This window comes from Drosophila willistoni, unplaced genomic scaffold, assembly GCF_018902025.1.
Source record: "Drosophila willistoni isolate 14030-0811.24 unplaced genomic scaffold, UCI_dwil_1.1 Seg88.1, whole genome shotgun sequence".
In the NCBI taxonomy this organism is placed as follows: domain Eukaryota; kingdom Metazoa; phylum Arthropoda; class Insecta; order Diptera; family Drosophilidae; genus Drosophila; species Drosophila willistoni.
In genome coordinates, this window is record NW_025814776.1 from 1 (window position 1) to 23,381 (window position 23,381).

A 23,381-nucleotide genomic window follows, 5' to 3' on the forward strand; every position below is an offset into this window, starting at 1 on the left:
TATGTATTTTATTTATTTTTAATAAGTTGATATACTCTTGGATTAAGTTTGGAGGGTTTATTTATTGTGATTATGAAAAACTTTTAGAATTTTTATTTGTTCTTCATTACCGATTTGCGAGAAAATTTGTATTACCTGAATCTTTTCAGTAATATGTCTTTATACATTTTCTACCTTAAATTTTCTTCCTATTGAATTAAAGTAATATAGAGAGAACAATGCAAACAGTGGGTGATATTTGTTATTCATTGTTTTTATTGTTCTCTGTATTAAGTTAATTCAATAACATAAAGCCAAGCCAAAGACAAATAATATTTGTCAGATAAGGAGTCTGTCCGAACATGCTTTTTTTACATTTACTTAATGCACTTGCACAGTTTTCTTCTCAAATAAGCCGTAAATTTATACTTCAATCCTCTGCAAAAGAAACCTAACCTATTGCAAACCTTCTTTTTGTATTCAATCTGTATTTCTTTTTTTTTTGACAACAATTAATGTCAGTTTTTGATTTGTCCATTCCGTATCTGTTTTGATTTGCCTTTGAGCAGTGTCACATGACTTTGTGGTAGTTGCGAGGGTGATAAATTCGATAAAATATCCGTACTTGACACATTAGTCAAAATATCTAGACAAAAGCAGTAAACTATTTTCATCATGCACGTATCTCGCTTTACGCATTTTTTCTTGGACAAAAAAAAAGGAAAGGAAAACGTGATGGCAATTATACGCACTATAGACGATGGCAGACACGATGACACGCCCACTAAATGCCGCAGGGATCCGTTCTCGGTCCGCTCTTATGGAATGTGATGTACGACGGCGTTCTACGACTCGAGTTTGACCCCGATACCCACATAATCGGATGGTGGCTAAGGAAGTCGAAGTAGCACAAGACCAATGCAACAGAGCTATCAGTAAAGTTGGCAACTGGCTTTCGACAGCAGGCCTTGCGTTAGCAGCCCACAAGACGGAAGCGGTGCTGGTCAGCAGCCGCAAAAAGGTGGAGCTTGCTAAAATAAGAGTTGGCGAGTCAGTGATTACTTCAAAAAGGGCTATCAAGTACCTAGGAGTAATGATAGACTCAAGGCTATGATAGACACAAGGCCTGTCTGGGCCAAAGGTATGACAGTTAAAAGCTACAGACGAGGCTTAGAGGCAACACACCGGTTATGCGCTATTCGTGTTTGTAGTGCCTTTCGCACTATTTCGGACGAAGCTGCCCTTGTTATAGCGGGACTGATGCCTATAGCCGAGCAAGTAACAATGGCAGAAGGCATATTTAGTCGCCGAGAGGAGACCTCAAACGCACCATCACGTCAAGCGGAGCGCAGCTCGCAATGGCATGGATGCCTCGCTAGGTGGCAGAGCCGCTGTGATGCCTCCACCAAGGGCAGGTGGACCTGGAAACTGATCCCGAACATTGAGGCGTGGCGTCATGGGCAAGTAAACTTTTACTTGACGCAAATACTGAGCGGACACGGCTGCATCAGAAGCTACCTAAAACGTTTCGGGCACGACACCACATGCTAGGTGAGGGGGCCACACTCTCCAACCTTGTGAGAAAGAGCTCGGTGACGCGGAAATTTTTACAGCAGTAAACGACTTTGCAGCAAAGGTCATGAGAGAGCAACGGAGGCAAGAACGGATTAGGTCAGGACTATAGTAGGTGCACGGCTCTTCGACGCAATGCACACTAGCAGTTCCGGAGAAGTCAGCACCCTGCTTTTTACCACACCGAATCAAATTTTGTTCTTATATGTTATGTTTTATTATAGTTAAGCGTTAAAAATTTGAATAAAAAAAAAAACATAGTCATTCTCGTATGTGTTGACGTCTATTGTCGATTTGTGTCTGTCAACGTCTAAGGACTTGACCCCCTGTCCCAATTTTCCATGTCACCTCTCAGACAGCTTACAATTTCCGCTTTCGTTTCGAACAGTTAACGCCGATTACATGTCAATAGCAAACAGATACTTAAACTAACAACGCCTGCAGTATATACAAGCCACAATGCAAAATTTCAACTCTGTAGCTCTTACGGTCTAGGAGGAGTTTGCGTTGATCGAGACGGACGGACAGACGGACGGACGGACGGACATGGCGATTTGAACTCGTCTTATCGTGCTGATCAAGAATATATATACTTTATATGGTCAGAGATGCTTCCTTCTATGCGTTGCACACTTTTGACCAAAATTAATATACTCTTTTTGTAAGGGTATAATAAACAATGAATTTTTAGTTTAATATGTAATATAGAATTGCATCAAACATCTATATATGTATTACACCATTTGAACGCCAGGTGGTGTAACAACTTGCCGATTCCTGCATATCGAAGGTGTCCTTGTTACAACTGCAGCTTGTCGTACATTCGATTATATAGATACAAATCAAAGTGAAAAGAAAAAGAAAAAGCGTTAGAAACGGAATACGAAATATGCAAAATCAAATTACCAGAACTTGAAAAATCGCAGACATCAGAGACACATAAATCAGGCGGAGATGGCAAAAAAAGGGGATGGAAAGGGGCGCAAGTCAAGGAAATTGTACCGATATTTATCGGTTTATTGATGCTTTGCTTTAGCCAAATTTATTGATGCTCTTTGCTGGTCGTACCTGGTCGTTGGCCAAAAAATAAAAAAAAAGCAAAATGGCAAAATGTCTAAAAAGCTGAAAATTGATTTGACATTTTCGTTAGCGAAACTACCTCCAACTTTTACCTTTACCCGGCCAGACATTACTTAAACGAAGGACAACAACATCAAGGAGGCATCAAACCAAAAAGCTGATAATATGATACCCATTGAAAGGAGAGAAATACCACGAGAATCATTTAGTTTTGATCCAAGGAATAGATAGAAATGGAGAAAAAAAAGGACCCAGGTATGTATAAGTATATGTATTAGTTTATGGTTGAATCGACATTTGGCATACTCTTGATTGTTATATACACTGAAATATGTGAAAGAAGAAAAAGTTTCATATTTATATCTCAAAAGCTTTGAACTTCAAACTTTATCCGTGATTTGGTTCTCAAGAGTTAATTATAGTGAAATATAATCGTGGTCTAACTTTCTGAATTAATACATGATACACGCTTTGTTTTCATTCCGATTCAATTTAGTTCATCCTAGACTACAGTCAATTATACATTCTTATCGGTGCTTTTGTAATTAATAAAATAATAGAATAATAAATAAACAACTGAAAAGTTTACCAGGCATATTTAAAATATTCAAATGAATGAAAGAGATCAGCTCTGTTTTTTTAATTAAAACATACGATAAAATGTTTTATATTAATGTTATGCTTTTAAAAGAGATCGAAAATTAAACACCTTGATGGTTAAAAAGTTTGAGCACAGCCAAAAGAAATTCACAACATTTACAAAGGGGTCTTGTAATCTTTTCCCGAGATATAAACTCATATAGTTGGTATACAACTAAGTGGAATACAACTAAGTGAGGGAAGTTGAAAACCGTCAAATCCATTTGATGTTCTATACTTTCGTAAAGAAGTTAAGTCTTCTTTCTGACTAAAACAAACCAGTTATCCTTATTTAATCATAAGCTTTAATGAAACATTTATATTACTGGAAATAAAGCACATAATGAATGAATGAAACCATTTAATATAGAATGGAAATTTAACTATTATGAACTGTGGCATATCTTGTAAAGCGAATTTAAACTCCGACTGCCCGACTGCAACATGAGTTGAAGAAATCGTTAAGAACTCGGTGAGCCTTCACTTAGTACTCTATTTCGTTAACTTAAATACATATCTACCTACATGAAACAAACCAAATTCAGGGAAATCAATTTACATTTAAATCTTCACTGAATCATTTTCTCGTCTCGTTCAAATGTTATCGAGTTCCATAACCAGAGTGCAAACTGAAGACGATGATGATGTGAGGCCCAATGTCTGTACTCATTGTCGATTAGTACGAGAGCTTGGCTTACATTTACACAGCAATGCGCTACGATATACGGATATTCCACGGCTAATACGATTAAAGTTATAGCACAAGTGTGCCCCAAATTACGAGTGTCAGCCCTGGAATTGGCCATAGACCATGTGAAGACCACATATAATGTAAACTCTATGAAGAACTCTACAACACGCTGAGTCTTGAGGTGGGCAGAAGCGTTCACCCAAATCAGGCAGAAGATAAACAACATGATGAAGAACAGGCCAGAGAAGAGGAATTTGAAGAAGCTGCGAGCTGTTCGCATTCAAAAAAACGTTTGGTTACTTCGGCAAACTCCAGCAATATTAGCCTCACATATGATGCCTATTGGGTGGAAGATAATACAATGGAGGTTACATTATTACTACAAGAACTCGATACTGAGTTAAATTTTAGGAAATCGAATCAGGAAATCGAATTCAGTGTAACATATAACCTGCTACAACTTTACTGCGAGCTGTTGGAATCTGGTAGAATCTATCAGTAGTACGCGCTGGTTTCGGCTCAATTAGTCGGTGAAGAATGGGGGATGGGGGAAAATGGATAGACTACCCCCTCTACTAGTTACAATTTTATTAATGAATTCGCGTACTGACACAATTTATCCTCGGTTTAACGCTTTGTACTTGCAAAAGAAAAAAAAAGAATAGAGAAAAGAATGAGAAAAAGAAAAGAAATACCGCGATTCCTATTTTTTTTCTCAAAATTATAGAATGTTAGTCTACATTCTGTTAGTTAGTATAACGCTAACTAACAATACAAGCAGTACAAGCAGTGCAAGCAGTGAACGCAGGTTACTCTGTGAACTTATATTGCCCACTTTTAGGGATCAAACGTTTATATATCGTTTTAGTTATAAAGAAGAAAAATCATTCCTACTCTTTTTTTCGTTTTCTTTCTAAATACAAACGGTTACAAGCGCTACTACAAAACCCCCCCACTAAAATCACACTTACCTAATGGAAAGGGTGATACTCGCTTGAAACCGGGCCAAAAAAAAATTATTGCTTAATATCTTTTGCATGGAATTTGCCTACCAAATGGCCTTGTAGATTCTCCAACTCATAGTACGCGTTGCCGAGCTTGCGCTTCACTCTCGCCTTCACGAACGGTGGCGCTAACTTGGAGTTGAATCCTTTTGAGAAATTACTTTGCTGGAAGTTCCTACGAAATACCTCTTGTCCCACTGAAAAAGACACCTCGCGACTACGTAAATTATACAGATTCTCATTCCGCTGATGCTGTTTTCGTGACTCCTCTTTAGCTTTAGTTCCCATTATTTCGAAAGAGTCGTCCCTACTAAACCTTACTGCCCGATCCTCTAACAATTCTAAGTTCCGTAGCACTTGGTAAACGGACCCGTCGGTTACCATATGCTGACCAAATGCCAACCTATAGGGTGTTGTGTTTATCGCCGAATGAATAGTAGACCTCAATGCACAAGCGATACTACTTAGCTTTTCGTCCCAATCAGACTGGCTTGGACTTACGTAAGCCTTCACTGCTGCCAATGCCGACCGGTTTACTCTCTCCGACACATTAGCCTGCGGAGCATACGCAGCCGTATACGTGTGACGCACTTTATATCTTTGCAACAGCTCATTAAAATGGTGTGCTCTAAATTGGAGCCCATTATCGGATACTATAATCTCAGGTACCCCAAAACAATGAAAAAGATCCTCTTCTAGAAACTGGGTAACCACTTCCGCGGTAAACTTTTTTACTTTCTTTAGAAACGGAAATTTTGAGAAATGGTCCACTACAATAAAATTCTAATATTGCCAGACTTGCTACGCGGGTAAGGACCCAAGAAGTCCACATACAGTCTCTCGAAGAATCTTGACGTTACACCCGACTTGCCTAATGGTGGCCTTAACGTATAATTCGGGTGTTTAGTGGCTTTACAAACATCACATCTGTTTATAAACTCTTTAACTTCTGACACTAGATTTGGCCAGTAATAGTAGCGCCTGAGTTTTTCTAATGTCTTATTAATACCGCAGTGGGCCGCTAGTGGGCTTTCGTGAGCCAATTTCAACAACTGCGCCACTAAACCCTTGGGAATCCATAGTTTCCAGCACTGATCATCTGCTAACTTCTCTCCAGGAAAATGCTCATTACGCCGGTAAACTAAATTGCCCATTACTTTCACGTCCGGTACTGACTGGGGGTTTTTTTCGACCTTCGCCTTAGCTCCACATATTCGGGACTTAAAAAATGCACATATTTTTTACTGCTAACACGGCTGCCAAACACTCTTTCTCTGTAACTGAGTAGTTTCTTTGTGCCTGGTTCAGTTTTTTTGACATAAACGCAATGGGTACTTCGTTCTTATCCTCTGTTAACTGGGTTAACACTGCGCCCACTCCCGTATGGCTTGCGTCACAGTTTATGGAGAAAGGTTTTTTAAAATCGGGACTATGTAAAACTGGTGCCTGGCTTAAACGTGTTTTCAAGTCTTCAAATGCTGACTGAGCTTCTGATGTCCATATGAATTTACTCTTATGTTTTAAAGTATCGGTAATTGGAGACGCAATAGCAGCGTAATTTTGAATGAATTTATGATACCAACCCACCATTCCTAAAAAGCGCCGAACTTGTTTAACCGATTTTGGGGTGGGAAAATCGACTATGGCGGATATTTTATCTGGGTCTGCCTTAGTCGTTCCCTCACCTACAATATGCCCTAGATACTTGACATTCTTTCTACAGAAATGACTTTTCTCGACGTTTATAGTTAACCCTGCATCGGATATACATTTGAATAGCTCTGTAAGCAGAGTTATATGCTCGTTAAACGAATCTGAGACAATTAACAGATCATCCAAGTAGATAAATATCTGATGACGCCGATGTGGTGGCACTATTTTATCCATGAGTTTGGACATGGTTTGCGCCGCGTTACATAATCCAAAAGGCATTACTTTGAAATGGTACAGGGGTCTACCTGCTACTGAAAAGGCTGTCTTATCCCGTGACTCAGGCTCTAAAGGAATTTGCCAATACGCGTCTTTCAAGTCGAGACTTGTAATGTACTCGGCCTTAGGTAATCTGCTAAGGATGCCGTCTATGATTGGCATTGGGTAAGCATCCTTTACTGTAACGGCATTCACCCGTCTACTATCTATACATAACCTTTGTTTTCCTGGCTTACTCACCAACACAACGGGCGAAGACCAAGCACTTTGAGATTCCTCAATAACTCCTAATTTTAACATGCGATCTAACTCTTAATATATTATTTGTTCCTTTACTGGTGACATAGGATAGTGTCGCTGCTTAATTGGTGCCGCACCAGCAACATCTATTGAATGTGACAGCAACTGCGTTTTCCCTAGTCCCAACTTAGCGAATGATGGAAAAAAACCCATACATTCAGACAAACGTTGCTTCTGATTATTGTCTAACATCCGTTGCGCCGTATCCTCTACGCTTAAACTAGCTATCTGTAGCGGTCCTAATGACAGTCCAGATGGTAATAAATCAAAAGCGAGCCAAAAATCTATGCCTAAGTAGAGATCCTGGGTTAGCCCAGGGACTATATAAAATTTCAATATCTTACTACTTCCTCTAAAACTAACTTCAGTACTTATCTTTCCTACTATCTGCTGGGGTGTTCCATCTGCAGTATTTACTTTATTTGACATTGACCTAATATTCTGTTTTACAGCCAATAATTCTTCGGAAAAACTGCCACCAACACAACTTATACTAGCCCCAGTATCCATGAGGCCACTTACTAATCTATTGAATAAATTTACCTCTGCATAAGGGCGGAAATCAAAACATTGCCGACTACCGCCGAGGCTATTAGCTTTCGCTCCTTTTTAACACCTTTATTAAAAAGCCTTCCTTCGCTCTCTTGAACGAGTCTGTGACCAATAAATTCCTAATCTAGGCGACTCTACTGGTTCCGTTTCGGAATATTTAGATATTTCTAACGATTTCTCATCAGAGATATGCGTAAATTCGGGCAAATATTTTTCTAACCCTAGTGTTTCCTGTAATCTGTGTTGCTGGCCCTCGAGATCATCTGTCTGCATGCACTTCTCCGAAGTGCACGACCTGCCGTGTTTTTTGAATGATCATTACAATGGGCACAAGATGGCTTATACGTGTTTGGCTTCCCACAGCCATAGCAAAACACCCGCAGTTCTGCTACACACTCTTGATAGGAATGACCCGCCGTATCACAGTTCCAACAAACCAAGTTAACTGCTTCCACCACTGGCACCTCATCTTCTGCCTCGGACTCTTCTTCTGTTTGAATGCTCACTGCATTTACCACTCTCCTAGGCATGGGTCTTGGTGGTACACTCAATGGTTTGCGTACTGTCTGCATAAAGGTTTCTCTAGTACGCACTAACTGCCTTAACTTAGATACCGAAGCTATGGACTCATATAATAACTCATGCTGAATATCGGGCAGAAGATTAGCCCGAAGATGCTCTAGCAACTCAATTTCTGGTAACGGAGTAGACAGTTTGTCAGCTAGTGTCACTATCGCCTCGTAGAATTCGTCGAACGATTCTTTATCCCCTTGTCTGCGTTTGCTGATAGCAGCTTTAATATGCTGATCGGTACACTCGTCTTTAAACTGTTCCCTTAAGGCTCTACATAAGTCTAACCACTTGATGTGTGATACCTTCTTGTGGTATCTCCAGAACCACTCACTAGAATTTCCTTCAAACAAATTGCTAACATACCGCGACAGAACTACGAAATTACCTTCTAAAGCCTGATGGGTCATTGCTTCCGCTCTATAAATAAACTCGTCCACTGATATACCGGACTTGCCATTAACCTTAACTTACCTTAACTTCCAACCACTTATAACCTGACTTATTCTGTCTGGTCTAAGCTCCAAAATACTGTTACCATTACTTGCCTGCTCACTAGCTGCTGTTGCTGATACTTGGCTACGTAAGTTCGCTGCCTGTTGTGTACTTTCCTCAGCGTTCGCTTGGTGTGTCGCTACTACTGAATACAATCTCTGGAATCCATTTTCTAACGCTTGTGTCAATAATTCCGTTTGCCTATTTGCTTGAATTTCCAGTCGCTCATTTTGGCGAGATTCAGCCGTCTGGCTAGTAGTCTGGCTAAATTAACGTCGCTATTCCTAACAGATTCGGATGGCTCTATACCCTCATCTAACCTTCTTTCCTGACTCAAATCCCTCTGTGCCATTTCTGCTAGTAAGTTGGCCCTTTGCGCTGCTGCCCTGGTTTGCATTCTTGCCTGACGGCTGGTCTGTGGTCCCCCACTAAGTGCTTCAGCTCCTTCTTCTTCCATACTCTGTAACGGTTGATCACAAGTGGGGCAAATTTCGTATGTTGAAGCACGCTATGTGGAAATGATGACCACAAGTAGTGCTCCGTAGCTGCGCCCTGAATCGCGACTAGATCTTCACTGCTGTGCCTTACCGACATTTCTCACCACAAAACGTTTGCTAATTTGTTAACTAAATATGTTGAGAACTTCCCTCTTATTATTAAGCTTTTAATTCCAGATCTGGTTAATTCCTAATAAAACTATTTCTATTAAATTGATTGATTAACAAAGCTATACTTATTATACTGATGTTGCAAAGAAATAGAGAAAATATAAAGAAAATTCAAATAACTTTCATAAAACTAATGAGGGGAATCATGCCATGTGTTAAAAAAAAATGGTTTGAGCAGCTGCTAAAATAACGATAAAAGAGGACTTTAAGTATAATTGAAATTGCAGGTATGCCCTAGCCTATTGCCAAGTATCACATAACTCCATACAATTTACCTAACTTGTTAAAGCAATCAACATTTTATACCTAACTTGTACGCAACTAAGAAAACTAATAGTTCTAAGAAGTATTAACCGCTTGGAGGCTATAGTCTTTGACCATTGTTAAACCTGATCCGAGACGAAAAATAACTTTCTGACTATCCAAAATTTCCCGTGGCTAAACCGACAATCCTGAGCGCGGAGCCGAAAATATTTTAGAATTCAAGGCTGATCCAGCTGACCAATTGATTGTGCGTTGTTTTATTTTTCTTCTTGTTGGTGGTGTGGACATAGAGTTATGTCGAAACTTTATGTACTCCGACTGACCACCCAATACAATCAGGAACACTAGCGTTCGAAAACCGAGATATAAATACCCATAAGAAAAGCTGTTATTGACTAAAATGTTTTCGTCGGGGCTCCCGAAACCGTTTTGGCCCCACGTTTGGGCGCCAATTAATAAAATTATGAATACTTAACTAACTGTAACATATAACCTGCTACAACTTTACTGCGAGCTGTTGGAATCTGGTAGAATCTATCAGTAGTACGCGCTGGTTTCGGCTCAATTAGTCGGTGAGGAATGGGGGATGGGGGAAAATGGATAGGCTACCCGCTCTACTAGTTACAATTTTATTAATGAATTCGCGTACTGACACAATTTATCCTCGGTTTAACGCTTTGTACTTGCAAAAGAAAAAAAAAGAATAGAGAAAAGAATGAGAAAAAGAAAAGAAATACCGCGTGTTCTGGCGCAGCTGCTGAACAAGAAGGGGTCTGATATCAGTGACGCCCAAAACAAATTCGCCCACCCTACCATGATCGCTGTATCCAAAGAAAAAAACAAATTACCCAGCGATCCCTATGACAAACCAATTTTTAACCTAACTTACTTTGCATGATTCCCCCCCCCCCCCCCCCCCCCCCTTGTAAACGTCTCAGCCTAAATTCATCTTAAAAACTTATATTTAATAAAAGTAACAAATAATATAAAGCATTTCAAAAATTAAAAATTATAGATTATGATATAAATATAGATATGTAGATATGACAATGTTTATATGAAAAGTATATTAAAACTCAAAGAAAGAAACAAAACTCATTCTTTTTTTTTTGAGCATAAGTTAAACTTCTGATGACCAAAAAGACCAAAATCAAATTTTATATGTTATTTAAACGAGAGCAACGAAAACTGCTTTAACTCTCTCTTTACTTTGCTTGGTCAATGATATACCAAAAACAATTAGAAAAATGACATTAAAACCAAAGAGTACTCACTTAAGCATCCCACGGAGAAAGATATTTCTGGTGACCGCTGTAAGTAATTGGGTAAAAATATGGGGAGAGAGTATGTTGTTGATTCGAGAGAGAATTAAACCATGCTAAGCTTTCGCCAGTGGCGTGCAAAAAAAACAAAAAAGGGGTGAACTAAAGTTTTCACCGAAGTTCCACTCATGAAAAAAAAAAATTACAAATGAAATTATACAAATAAAGTAAAAAAAAATTACAAAAAAAAAAATTAACTTGGCTTTGGAGTACACCAAAAACTCAGAATTTTACAATTTAAAAGTTAGCTTTAAGGCGAAAGTATTAGAAAAAAAAATTCAAGGCATTTAATTATTTTCGCCCAACATTAGTTTAACCCATGCAATATTAGGGCCTGGCGAAGATATTTAGTTTCTTGGCTGAAGGCTATGCAACGATCACCAGTAAATAAAATAACCAAAACGGAACGCCAGCCAAGCGGCTACACATATGAAAGCTCCGCTGGTTGATAGTTATCACGAAATAAAAGCTTTTACTTATCAGAGTTTGCTTGCATGGTAAGGGCGGGGGGAGTCTCTCCTCTAGTCTAGAGAATCCTATACTCTTTATTTTTTGTTTTACTCTTCATGCCCGTCTCAGATCTTTTCTGGCCAATGCTCTAAGTTTTCTGCTCCAGGGGCTTCGGTCCGTTTTGACAGCTTGTCCCTCATAAGCCTTTCTCTAGTCGGCTGACCGGCTTAGACCATTGCATCTGGTCTGTGAACTAGGTGCCAACTCTACATATAAAACAAAACTTTCTTACTCCACACATTAAAAGGCGCATTTTTTTACTGCTTACCATTTGACTTGGCACCGGATTAAAAAAAAATATATTACTTCCTCTCGACAATCTACTTCATCAGACTGCCCATGTGCCTAAAAGACAAACATTTTTCATAAAAATTGCTTCCTTTACTCCAACTGATATGCGCGTTTATATAGCGCTGGACTTACATTTATTTTGAAATAAAACACTATCACTCACTGGCTGAATTAAACTGCTTCGAATTCACCATTCAAACTTCACAATCGGACTTTTTCCGAAAAAAAAAATTAGTTTTCACTACGATTTTAATTTTTGCGACCGCACTAGTTGAAGATGATTTGGAAAAGAAAAGTCATTCCCATGGGGCCGACATACTTGGCTAAATCTCTATCCCTTAGTCCTCTTTGGACCCCTTTCTTCGCCTCGATTACCCCTAAACTTCCCTGATCCCAACTCTAGAGGAGCCTAGGGGGCGCCACAAAAAAAAGAAAGTAATCGGATAAAAAAATTCAACGAAAATTTTCTGAACCAAAAAAAAATGAATCTCGAAATCGCATTTCCTATTTTTTTTCTCAAAATTATAGAATGTTAGTCTACATTCTGTTAGTTAGTATAACACTAACTAACAATACAAGCAGTACAAGCAGTGCAAGCAGTGAACGCAGGTTACTCTGTGAACTTATATTGCCCACTTTTAGGGATCAAACGTTTATATATCGTTTTAGTTATAAAGAAGAAAAATCATTCCTACTCTTTTTTTTCGTTTTCTTTCTAAATACAAACGGTTACAAGCGCTACTACAAAACCCCCCACTAAAATCACACTTACCTAATGGAAAGGGTGATACTCGCTTGAAACCGGGCCAAAAAAAAAATTATTGCCTTATATCTTTTGCATGGAATTTGCCTACCAAATGGCCTTGTAGATTCTCCAACTCATAGTACGCGTTGCCGAGCTTGCGTCTCACTCTCGCCTTCACGAACGGTGGCGCTAACTTGGAGTTGAATCCTTTTGAGAAATTACTTTGCTGGAAGTTCCTACGAAATACCTCTTGTCCCACTGAAAAAGACACCTCGCGACTACGTAATTTATACAGATTCTTATTCCGCTCATGCTGTTTTCGTGACTCCTCTTTAGCTTTAGTTCCCATTATTTCGAAAGAGTCGTCCCTACTAAACCTTACTGCCCGATCCTCTAACAATTCTAAGTTCCGTAGTACTTGGTAAACGGACCCGTCGGTTACCATATGCTGACCAAATGCCAACCTATAGGGTGTTGTGTTTATCGCCGAATGAATAGTAGACCTCAATGCACAAGCGATACTACTTAGCTTTTCGTCCCAATCAGACTGGCTTGGACTTACGTAAGCCTTCACTGCTGCCAATACCGACCGGTTTACTCTCTCCGACACATTAGCCTGCGGAGCATACGCAGCCGTATACGTGTGACGCACTTTATATCTTTGCAACAGCTCATTAAAATGGTGTGCTCTAAATTGGAGCCCATTATCGGATACTATAATCTCAGGTACCCCAAAACAATGAAAAGATCCTCTTCTAGAAACTGGGTAACCACTTCCGCGGTAAACTTTTTTACTTTCTTTAGGAACGGAAATTTTGAGAAATGGTCCACTACAATAAAAATTCCAATATTGCCAGACTTGCTACTCGGGTAAGGACCCAAGAAGTCCACATACAGTCTCTCGAAGAATCTTGACGTTACACCCGACTTGCCTAATGGTGGCCTTAACGTATAATTCGGGTGTTTAGTGGCTTTACAAACATCACATCTGTTTATAAACTCTTTAACTTCTGACACTAGATTTGGCCAGTAATAGTAGCGCCTGAGTTTTTCCAATGTCTTATTAATACCGCAGTGGGCCGCTAGTGGGCTTTCGTGAGCCAATTTCAACAACTGCGCCACTAAACCCTTGGGAATCCATAGTTTCCAGCACTGATCATCTGCTAACTTCTCTCCAGGAAAATGCTCACTACGCCGGTAAACTAAATTGCCCATTACTTTCGCGTCCGGTACTGACTGGGGGTTTTTTTCGACCTTCGCCTTTAGCTCCACATATTCGGGACTTAAAAAATGCACCGAATTGAGATCGATTCCTAAATCACTATCTAATACCGCTAAATCAGGGGTAAGAACTCTGGACAAAGCGTCTGGCACCACATTTTGACTACCTTTTCGATGTGAAATGGTAAAATTAAATCCCTGAAGTTTCAAAGACCATCTGGCCAACCTAGAACTCAAGTCTGATTGACTCATTAACCACTTTAAAGAAGCATGGTCGGTTATGATAGAAAATTCTTGACCCTCCACGTAGGCCCTATATTTTTTTACTGCTAACACGGCTGCCAAACACTCTTTCTCTGTAAGTGAGTAGTTTCTTTGTGCCTGGTTCAGTTTTTTTGACATAAACGCAATGGGTACTTTGTCCTTATCCTCTGTTAACTGGGTTAACACTGCGCCCACTCCCGTATGGCTTGCGTCACAGTTTATGGAGAAAGGTTTTTTAAAATCGGGACTATGTAAAACTGGTGCCTGGCTTAAACGTGTTTTCAAGTCTTCAAATGCTGACTGAGCTTCTGATGTCCATATGAATTTACTCTTATGTTTTAAAGTATCGGTAATTGGAGACGCAATAGCAGCGTAATTTTGAATGAATTTATGAGACCAACCCGCCATTCCTAATGGGAGAATCGACTATGGCGGATATTTTATCTGGGTCTGTCTTAATCGTTCCCTCACCTACAATATGCCCTAGATACTTGACATTCTTTCTACAGAAATGACTTTTCTCGACGTTTATAGTTAACCCTGCATCGGATATACATTTGGATAGCTCTGTAAGCAGAGTTATATGCTCGTTAAACGAATCTGAAACAATTAACAGATCATCCAAGTAGATAAATATCTGATGACGCCGATGTGGTGGCACTATTTTATCCATGAGTTTGGACATGGTTTGCGCCGCGTTACATAATCCAAAAGGCATTACTTTGAAATGGTACAGGGGTCTACCTGCTACTGAAAAGGCTGTCTTATCCCGTGACTCAGGCTCTAAAGGAATTTGCCAATACGCGTCTTTCAAGTCGAGACTTGTAATGTACTCGGCCTTAGGTAATCTGCTAAGGATGACGTCTATGATTGGCATTGGGTAAGCATCCTTAACTGTAACGGTATTCACCCGTCTACTATCTATACATAACCTATGTTTTCCTGGCTTACTCACCAACACAACGGGCGAAGACTTTACTTTATTTGACATTGGCCTAATATTCTGTTTTACAGCCAATAATTCTTCGGCAAAACTGCCACCAACACAACTTATACTAGCCCCAGTATCCATGAGGCCACTTACTAATCTATTGAATAACTTTACCTCTGCATAAGGGCGGATATCAAAAACATTGCCGACTACCGCCGAGGCTATTAGCTTTCGCTCCTTTTTAACACCTTTATTAAAAGCCTTCCTTCGCTCTCTTGAACGAGTCTGTGACCAATAAATTCCTAATCTAGGCGACTCTACTGGTTCCGTTTCGGAATATTTAGATATTTCTAACGATTTCTCATCAGAGATATGCGTAAATTCGGGCAAATATTTTTCTAACCCTAGTGTTTCCTTTAATCTGTATTGCTGGCCCTCGAGATCATCTGTCTGCGTGCACTTCTCCGAAGTGCACGACCTGCCGGGTTTTTTGAATGATCATTACAATGGGCACAAGATGGCTTATACGTGTTTGGCTTCCCACAGCCATAGCAAAACACCCGCCGTTCTGCTACACACTCTTGATAGGGATGACCCGCCGTATCACAGTTCCAACAAACCAAGTTAACTGCTTCCACCACTGGCACCTCATCTTCTGCCTCGGACTCTTCTTCTGTTTGAATGCTCACTGCATTTACCACTCTCCTAGGCATGGGTCTTGGTGGTACACTCAATGGTTTGCGTACTGTCTGCATAAAGGTTTCTCTAGTACGCACTAACTGCCTTAACTTAGATACCGAAGCTATGGACTCATATAATAACTCATGCTGAATATCGGGCAGAAGATTAGCCCGAAGATGCTCTAGCAACTCAATTTCTGGTAACGGAGTAGACAGTTTGTCAGCTAGTGTCACTATCGCCTCGTAGAATTCGTCGAACGATTCTTTATCCCCTTGTCTGCGTTTGCTGATAGCAGCTTTAATATGCTGATCGGTACGCTCGTCTTTAAACTGTTCCCTCAAGGCTCTACATAAGTCTAACCACTTGATGTGTGATACCTTCTTGTGGTATCTCCAGAACCACTCACTAGCATTTCCTTCAAACAAATTGCTAACATACCGCGACAGAACTACGAAATTACCTTCTGAAGCCTGATGGGTCATTGCTTCCGCTCTATAAATAAACTCGTCCACTGATATACCGGACTTGCCATTAAACCTTAACTTTCAACTACTTATAACCTGACTTATTCTGTCTGGTCTAAGCTCCAAAATACTGTTACCATTACTTGCCTGCTCACTAGCTGCTGTTGCTGATACTTGGCTACGTAAGTTCGCTGCCTGTTGTGTACTTTCCTCAGCGTTCACTTGGTGTGTCGCTACTACTGAATACAATCTCTGGAATCCATTTTCTAACGCTTGTGTCAATAATTCCGTTTGTCTAACTGCTTGAATTTCCAGTCGCTCATTTTGGCGAGATGCAGCCGTCGCCATGGCATTCGCTATTAATCTGGCTAAATTAACGTCGCTATTCCTAACAGATTCGGATGGCTCTATACCCTCATCTAACCTTCTTTCCTGACTCAAATCCCTCTGTGCACAAGTGGGGCAAATTTCCCTACTACCAACGCGTATGTTGAAGCACGCTATGTGGAAATGATGACCACAAGTAGTGCTCCGTAGCTGCGCCCTATATTGTATTGGTTTATCGCAGATAAGGCAAAGGGTATTGTCGTCCTGAATCGCGACTAGATCTTCACTGCTGTGCCTTACCGACATTTCTCACCACAAAACGTTTGCTTATTTGTTAACTAAATATGTTAAGGACTTCCCTCTTATTATTAAGCTTTTAATTCCAGATCTGGTTAATTCCTAATAAAACTATTTCTATTAAATTGATTGATTAACAAAGCTATACTTATTATACTGATGTTGCAAAGAAATAGAGAAAATATAAAGAAAATTCAAATAACTTTCATAAAACTAATGAGGGGAATCATGCCAAGTGTTAAAAAAAAATGGTTTGAGCAGCTGCTAAAATAACGATAAAAGAGGACTTTAAGTATAATTGAAATTGCAGGTATGCCCTAGCCTATTGCCAAGTATCACATAACTCCATACAATTTACCTAACTACTTAAAGCAATCAACATTTTATACCTAACTTGTAGGCAACTAAGAAAACTAATAGTTCTAAGAAGTATTAACCGCTTGGAGGCTATAGTCTTTGACCATTGTTAAACCTGATCCGAAACGAAAAATAACTTTCTGACTATCGAAAATTACCCGTGGCTAAACCGACAATCCTGAGCGCGGAGCCGAAAATATTTTAGAATTCAAGGCTGATCCAGCTGACCAATTGATTGTGCGTTGTTTTATTTTTCTTCTTGTTGGTGGTGTGGACATAGAGTTATGTCGAAACTTTATGTACTCCGACTGACCACCCAATACAATCAGAAACACTAGCGTTCGAAAACCGAGATATAAATACCCATAAGAAAAGCTGTTATTGACTAAAATGTTTTCGTCGGGGCTCCCGAAACCGTTTTGGCCCCACGTTTGGGCGCCAATTAATAAAATTATGAATACTTAACTAACTGTAACATATAACCTGCTACAACTTTACTGCGAGCTGTTGGAATCTGGTAGAATCTATCAGTAGTACGCGCTGGTTTCGGCTCAATTAGTCGGTGAGGAATGGGGGATGGGGGAAAATGGATAGACTACCCGCTCTACTAGTTACAATTTTATTAATGAATTCGCGTACTGACACAATTTATCCTCGGTTTAACGCTTTGTACTTGCAAAAGAAAAAAAAAGAATAGAGAAAAGAATGAGAAAAAGAAAAGAAATACCGCGTTCCCTGGCGCAGCTGCTGAACAAGAAGGGGTCTGATATCAGTGACGCCAAAACAAATTCGCCAACCCTACCATGATCGCTGTATCCAAAGAAAAAAAACAAATTACCCAGCGATCCCTATGCCAAACCAATTTTTAACCTAACTTACTTTGCATGATTCCCCCTCCTTGTAAACGTCTCAGCCTAAATTCTTCTTAAAAACTTATATTTAATAAAAGTAACAAATAATATAAAGCATTTCAAAAATTAAAAATTAAAGATTATGATATAAATATAGATATGTAGATATGACAATGTTTATATGAAAAGTATATTAAAACTCAAAGAAAGAAACAAAACTCATTCTTTTTTTTTTTGAGCATAAGTTAAACTTCTGATGACCAAAAAGACCAAAATCAAATTTTATATGTTATTTAAACGAGAGCAACGAAAACGGCTTTAACTCTCTCTTTACTTTGCTTGGTCAATCATATACCAAAAACACAAGAAAAATGACATTAAAATCAAAGAGTACACACTTAAGCATCCCACGGAGAAAGATCTTTCTGATGAACGCTGTAAGTAATTGGGTAAAAATATGGGGAGAGAGTATGTTGTTGATTCGAGAGAGAATTAAAATATGCTAAGCTTTCGCCAGTGGCGTGCAAAAAAAACAAAAAAGGGGTGAACTAAAGTTTTCACAGAAGTTCCACTCATGAAAAAAAAAATTACAAATGAAATTATACAAATAAAGTAAAAAAAATTACAAAAAAAAAAATTAACTTGGCTTTGGAGTACACCAAAAACTCAGAATTTTACAATTTAAAAGTTAGCTTTAAGGCGAAAGTATTAGAAAAAAAAATTCAAGGCATTTAATTATTTTCGCCCAACATTAGTTTAACCCATGCAATATTAGGGCCTGGCGAAGATATTTAGTTTCTTGGCTGAAGGCTATGCAACGATCACCAGTAAATAAAATAACCAAAACGGAACGCCAGCCAAGCGGCTACACATATGAAAGCTCCGCTGGTTGATAGTTATCACAAAGAAAAGCTTTTACTTATCAGAGTTTGCTTGCATGGTAAGGGCGGGGGGAGTCTCTCCTCTAGTCTAGAGAATCCTATACTCTTTATTTTTTTGTTTTACTCTTCATGCCCGTCTCAGATCTTTTCTGGCCAATGCTCTAAGTTTTCTGCTCCAGGGGCTTCGGTCCGTTTTGACAGCTTGTCCCTCATAAGCCTTTCTCTAGTCGGCTGACCGGCTTAGACCATTGCATCTGGTCTGTGAACTAGGTGCCAACTCTACATATAAAACAAAACTTTCTTACTACACACATTAAAAGGCGCATTTTTTTACTGCTTATCATTTGACTTGGCACCGGACTAAAAAAAAAATATATTACTTCCTCTCGACAATCTACTTCATCAGACTGCCCATATGCCTAAAAGACAAACATTTTTCATAAAAATTGCTTCCTTTACTCCAACTGATATGCGCGTTTATATAGCGCTGGACTTACATTTATTTTGAAATAAAACACTATCACTCACTGGCGGAATAAAACTGCTTCGAATTCACCATTCAAACTTCACAATCGGACTTTTTCCGAAAAAAAAAATTAGTTTTCACTACGATTTTAATTTTTGCGACCGCACTACTTGAAGATGATTTGGAAAAGAAAAGTCATTCCCATGGGGGCCGACATACTTGGCTAAATCTCTATCCCTTAGTCCTCTTTGGACCCCTCTCTTCGCCTCGATTACCCCTAAACTTCCCTGATCCCAACTCTAGAGGAGCCTAGGGGGCGCCACAAAAAAAAGAAAGTAATCGGATAAAAAAATTCAAAGAAAATTTCTGAACCAAAAAAAAATGAATCTCGAAATCGCATTTCCTATTTTTTTCTCAAAATTATAGAATGTTAGTCTACATTCTGTTAGTTAGTATAACACTAACTAACAATACAAGCAGTACAAGCAGTGCAAGCAGTGAACGCAGGTTACTCCGTGAACTTATATTGCCCACTTTTAGGGATCAAACGTTTATATATCGTTTTAGTTATAAAGAAGAAAAATCATTCCTACTCTTTTTTTTCGTTTTCTTTCTAAATACAAACGGTTACAAGCGCTACTACATCAGGAAGTACTTATGTGCGCCGCATTCTTGCGAAAATTGGTGATTATCATGTGAAAAGTGGTAACCTACAAATGGCCGTAAAGTTTTATGCTCGCTTATGTTTTTAGTTCTGACAATGTCATGAATATGTTCCGGAATCTGATCAGAGTCTCCATTTATATGGCAAATTGGGCCAAACAATATGCCTTTGTATATGAGAATCTCACAAGAAGTGCCAAATCGCTTGAATTGTGCCGCCGGATTGGCGGACATGGGCTTGAAAATCTATAAGACTGCAGCTCATTGTTCTTTATTGACACCCTTCGGTCGTTATGATTATGACAAAATAGTAGCTCATAAGGATTTAGCCTTCTATGCTGGTCTATGTGCCTTGGCCACTTTGGAACTAGATATGCTGCAATTGGGTGCCATCAATGCGGAGACTTTTAAACCCTTCTTTGACTTGGCACCCAAAATGTGGTCCATTTTGGCTAAATTCTATGAGGGAAACTTTGATTATTGTTTGATGCTTCTCCATGAAATCGAGAATTATGTCAGACTGGTTGTTTATCTGGCTCCACAAGTCGATACACTTTACTCCATGATCTCAGTCAGAATCAAGGAGAGGCGATCCTTGAAACTTACAAAAAATCTAGTGTAAGCTTGGAGCAATTAGGACTACGACATGTTGGCAACAAAATGCATCTAATTTTGTTCAAAATAGAATAATAAATTTATCTTTGTATTAAAGTTTTCGTTTGACTTTGACTCTTCGCTCTTTGATGTGCAGGTCACGAAAATATTTTTATGAAAAACCATGGGATTTTGAAGTTGAGCTACTCTTACTTTAATAAGAGTAACTTGAGGGTATAAAGAATAAAGGACACATTATGTATAAGTTAGATTTAACTGTTTAAAAAAACAACCAATAAATTCTTGAGATCTATGTTGATCTCTCTTAAAATTAGAGCCAATTTTTAAAGTTCATTTGAAGACTTTGTGTATAATCTGTTTCAGATTTCAAACTATAAAAAACTTAGAAAAAAAACTTCGGAAACAACCAACGATATAGGGTATCAAAAAAAAGTTGTTTTACTTTATTTTTAGTGGCGTTCGCTTTATTATTATTTCCTAACTGTGACAAAAGTTGGCAAGTGAAAACGGCTTCAGTTGCACAACGTCACAACAACAACAACAGCAGCAAACAACATAATTAAATTTTTGTGTGCTCAGTAGAACGAACGAACGAACCTGGATGCTCACAAAAGGAGGACAGACGAAAAGCAGGGACTTGCCTTCTATTCAATAAACCTTCTGCTCTTCCTTGCTCTTGTCGTCTTGTTCGCAACATTCCATGAGATGCGCTCCGTTCAAAAGATTGAAGGAAAATCATGAAATATTGCAAAGTTGAAGTGATTTTTATGAACTCTTGAAAAGTAGCTCTATGTAGCTGGTGCTGCAGTTACTACCAGTTCTCCTGTTTCATATACTATGTCACTAACGAGCTTAAAGATAAGGCACAAAAATGCGCATTGAAATTGCGCCGACAAAAAGATGACACACACACACAGACACAATAATAACGCCCACGAGGGAGGAAATGAAATAGGATATTTCACTGCGTTTCTCCAGGTAGCTTACAGATTCGGGAAAAAGCTTCAGACTCTAGTATAATAAATGAAATAAAGAGAACAATGTCATTCGTTGATCAAGAAGGCAGGTATTCAACAGATTTATTTTAAGATAAAAAAATACCCGCAAAAGGACACTTAATGATGATACAGCTTTTTAATAGACGACTGGCATCATTTTCTTACCTGTATTAGCTGGAAAGCTCGACTTTGGGTCTAGAAATTAACGAGGTTAATTATAAAATCCTCTACAAAGATAACCTCATCGATTGTGCAATGGCCTAACTTCCGGTAGTTTGGATATAAATATAACTAGAATAATTTTTTTTATAATATTTCTTTATTATATTCAATCATAAGTTTTATTTTTGTAAAAATTCGAGTTTATTTTCCTTTATTTCAAGATGAGTAAATTGCTTATATTAAATCTTATATTTCTTCAAAAACCAAAAAAAAATCGTATCTTCCTAACACAGTTTCAAGTAATTTCTGATGTTTTTACTCTGGCCACGTAAATAAGCCTATTAAATTGTTTAAGATTAAACATCGTGTTCATCTGAAATGGCTTCACCAAATCAGATGCACCAAGAAATATACAAAACGAAACAAAAACATAACACAAAAATAAATCATAAAGATTCATATGACAATTATTGCTTAAAACCATACAAAATATGCATCTACACTCTGTGGAAAACATATGGTAGAATAAATAATATGTATTTGATACTTGTTAATTGTTCGTTGCTTTATTTATTTAATCTGATCGCTTTGGATTATGCTTACGAACTAACTCTCTGCTCGCAGACAGAGTAGTTAGAGAGTTAGATATTCAACAAATAAAGAGAGCATCTTCGCTTGCAAGGCAGAGCGAGAGACGCTTTATGAAATCAGAGAGTGAGGAATCAATATCAATAGTTATAACGGTGCTTAAACAGTGGTTGCAATACCACCACTATGCTTTAGACACTGGGCCTATTACAACTCGGCCGTCCTGACTTTAAGATTGTCCTCAATCTCTGCTTTACTTTATTATTCTGACGAACTTTGTTATGTAACGTTAACATAAATTTACAATTTGATTATTTTCTTATTCTATAGTGGAATATTTACAATTTAATTATATTCTTAAACCTAGTACCGATGTATATATAAATATAGTTTACTAACAATTTCCACTATTTACTTATTTATCCAATGTCTTATATTCTGAGCACTCTAGACGCCTTGATAAGGATTGCGCGATAACTGAAATCCATCCACATCTTTTATTAAAAACCTGTCATTTTTCAAGATTTTTGCTATCATATACGGCCCTTTATTTTTCGGTATTAACTTCCTCGTTATTCCTGCTGTACTATCAAAATTTTTAACCATTATATAATCACCCTGTTTATATTCCGGTGTAACTTTCTTTTTATTGTTATAGTATTTTTCGTTATCGGCCTGAGCTAACCGTTGATTTAATTCTGCCTGTTTTCTAATATTTACTACATTTCTGTCACTGACTTTGTCACTTCGTCTAACTTTTCTTTCAAATCATCACTAACCTCTCCTTTTTGTGCTAAACCAAAAAGCATCTCAGCAGGCAATTTTTTGATGCTATGATGTTGTATATTGTTTAACGAAAAATCGACTTTTTCAATGACCACATCCCAATACAAACCATTCTAAGGTTCAGTGAGTTTTGCAATCATAGGTCCTAAACTTCTATTAATCCTTTCCACTTGTCCATTTGCTTGTGGCGATGTTTTATTGTCTTCTCCTTTATATTT

The 23,381-nt window shown here is 38.5% G+C and overlaps 1 protein-coding gene and 1 pseudogene across 1 annotated transcript; both read left to right on the top strand.

Annotated features, from left to right (window-relative positions):
- The first annotated feature begins 767 nt into the window (after positions 1-767).
- On the top strand, positions 768-1,530 carry LOC124462092. The gene is made up of 2 exons (XM_047013474.1): positions 768-865; positions 1,191-1,530. The coding sequence occupies exons 1-2, from the start codon at positions 768-770 to the stop codon at positions 1,528-1,530; spliced, it is 438 nt and encodes a 145-aa protein (XP_046869430.1).
- A 2,319-nt stretch (positions 1,531-3,849) lies between these two features.
- LOC124462089 lies at positions 3,850-20,636 on the top strand (annotated as a pseudogene).
- Positions 20,637-23,381: the final 2,745 nt, after the last annotated feature.

Coding starts and splice junctions, on each gene's coding strand:
- LOC124462092 (XM_047013474.1), top strand. CDS start 768: ATGCCGCAGGGATCCGTTCTCGGTCCGCTCTTATGGAATGTGATGTAC. Junction 866..1,190: donor GATACCCACATAATCGGATG/GTGGCTAAGGAA, acceptor TCGTGTTTGTAG/TGCCTTTCGCACTATTTCGG.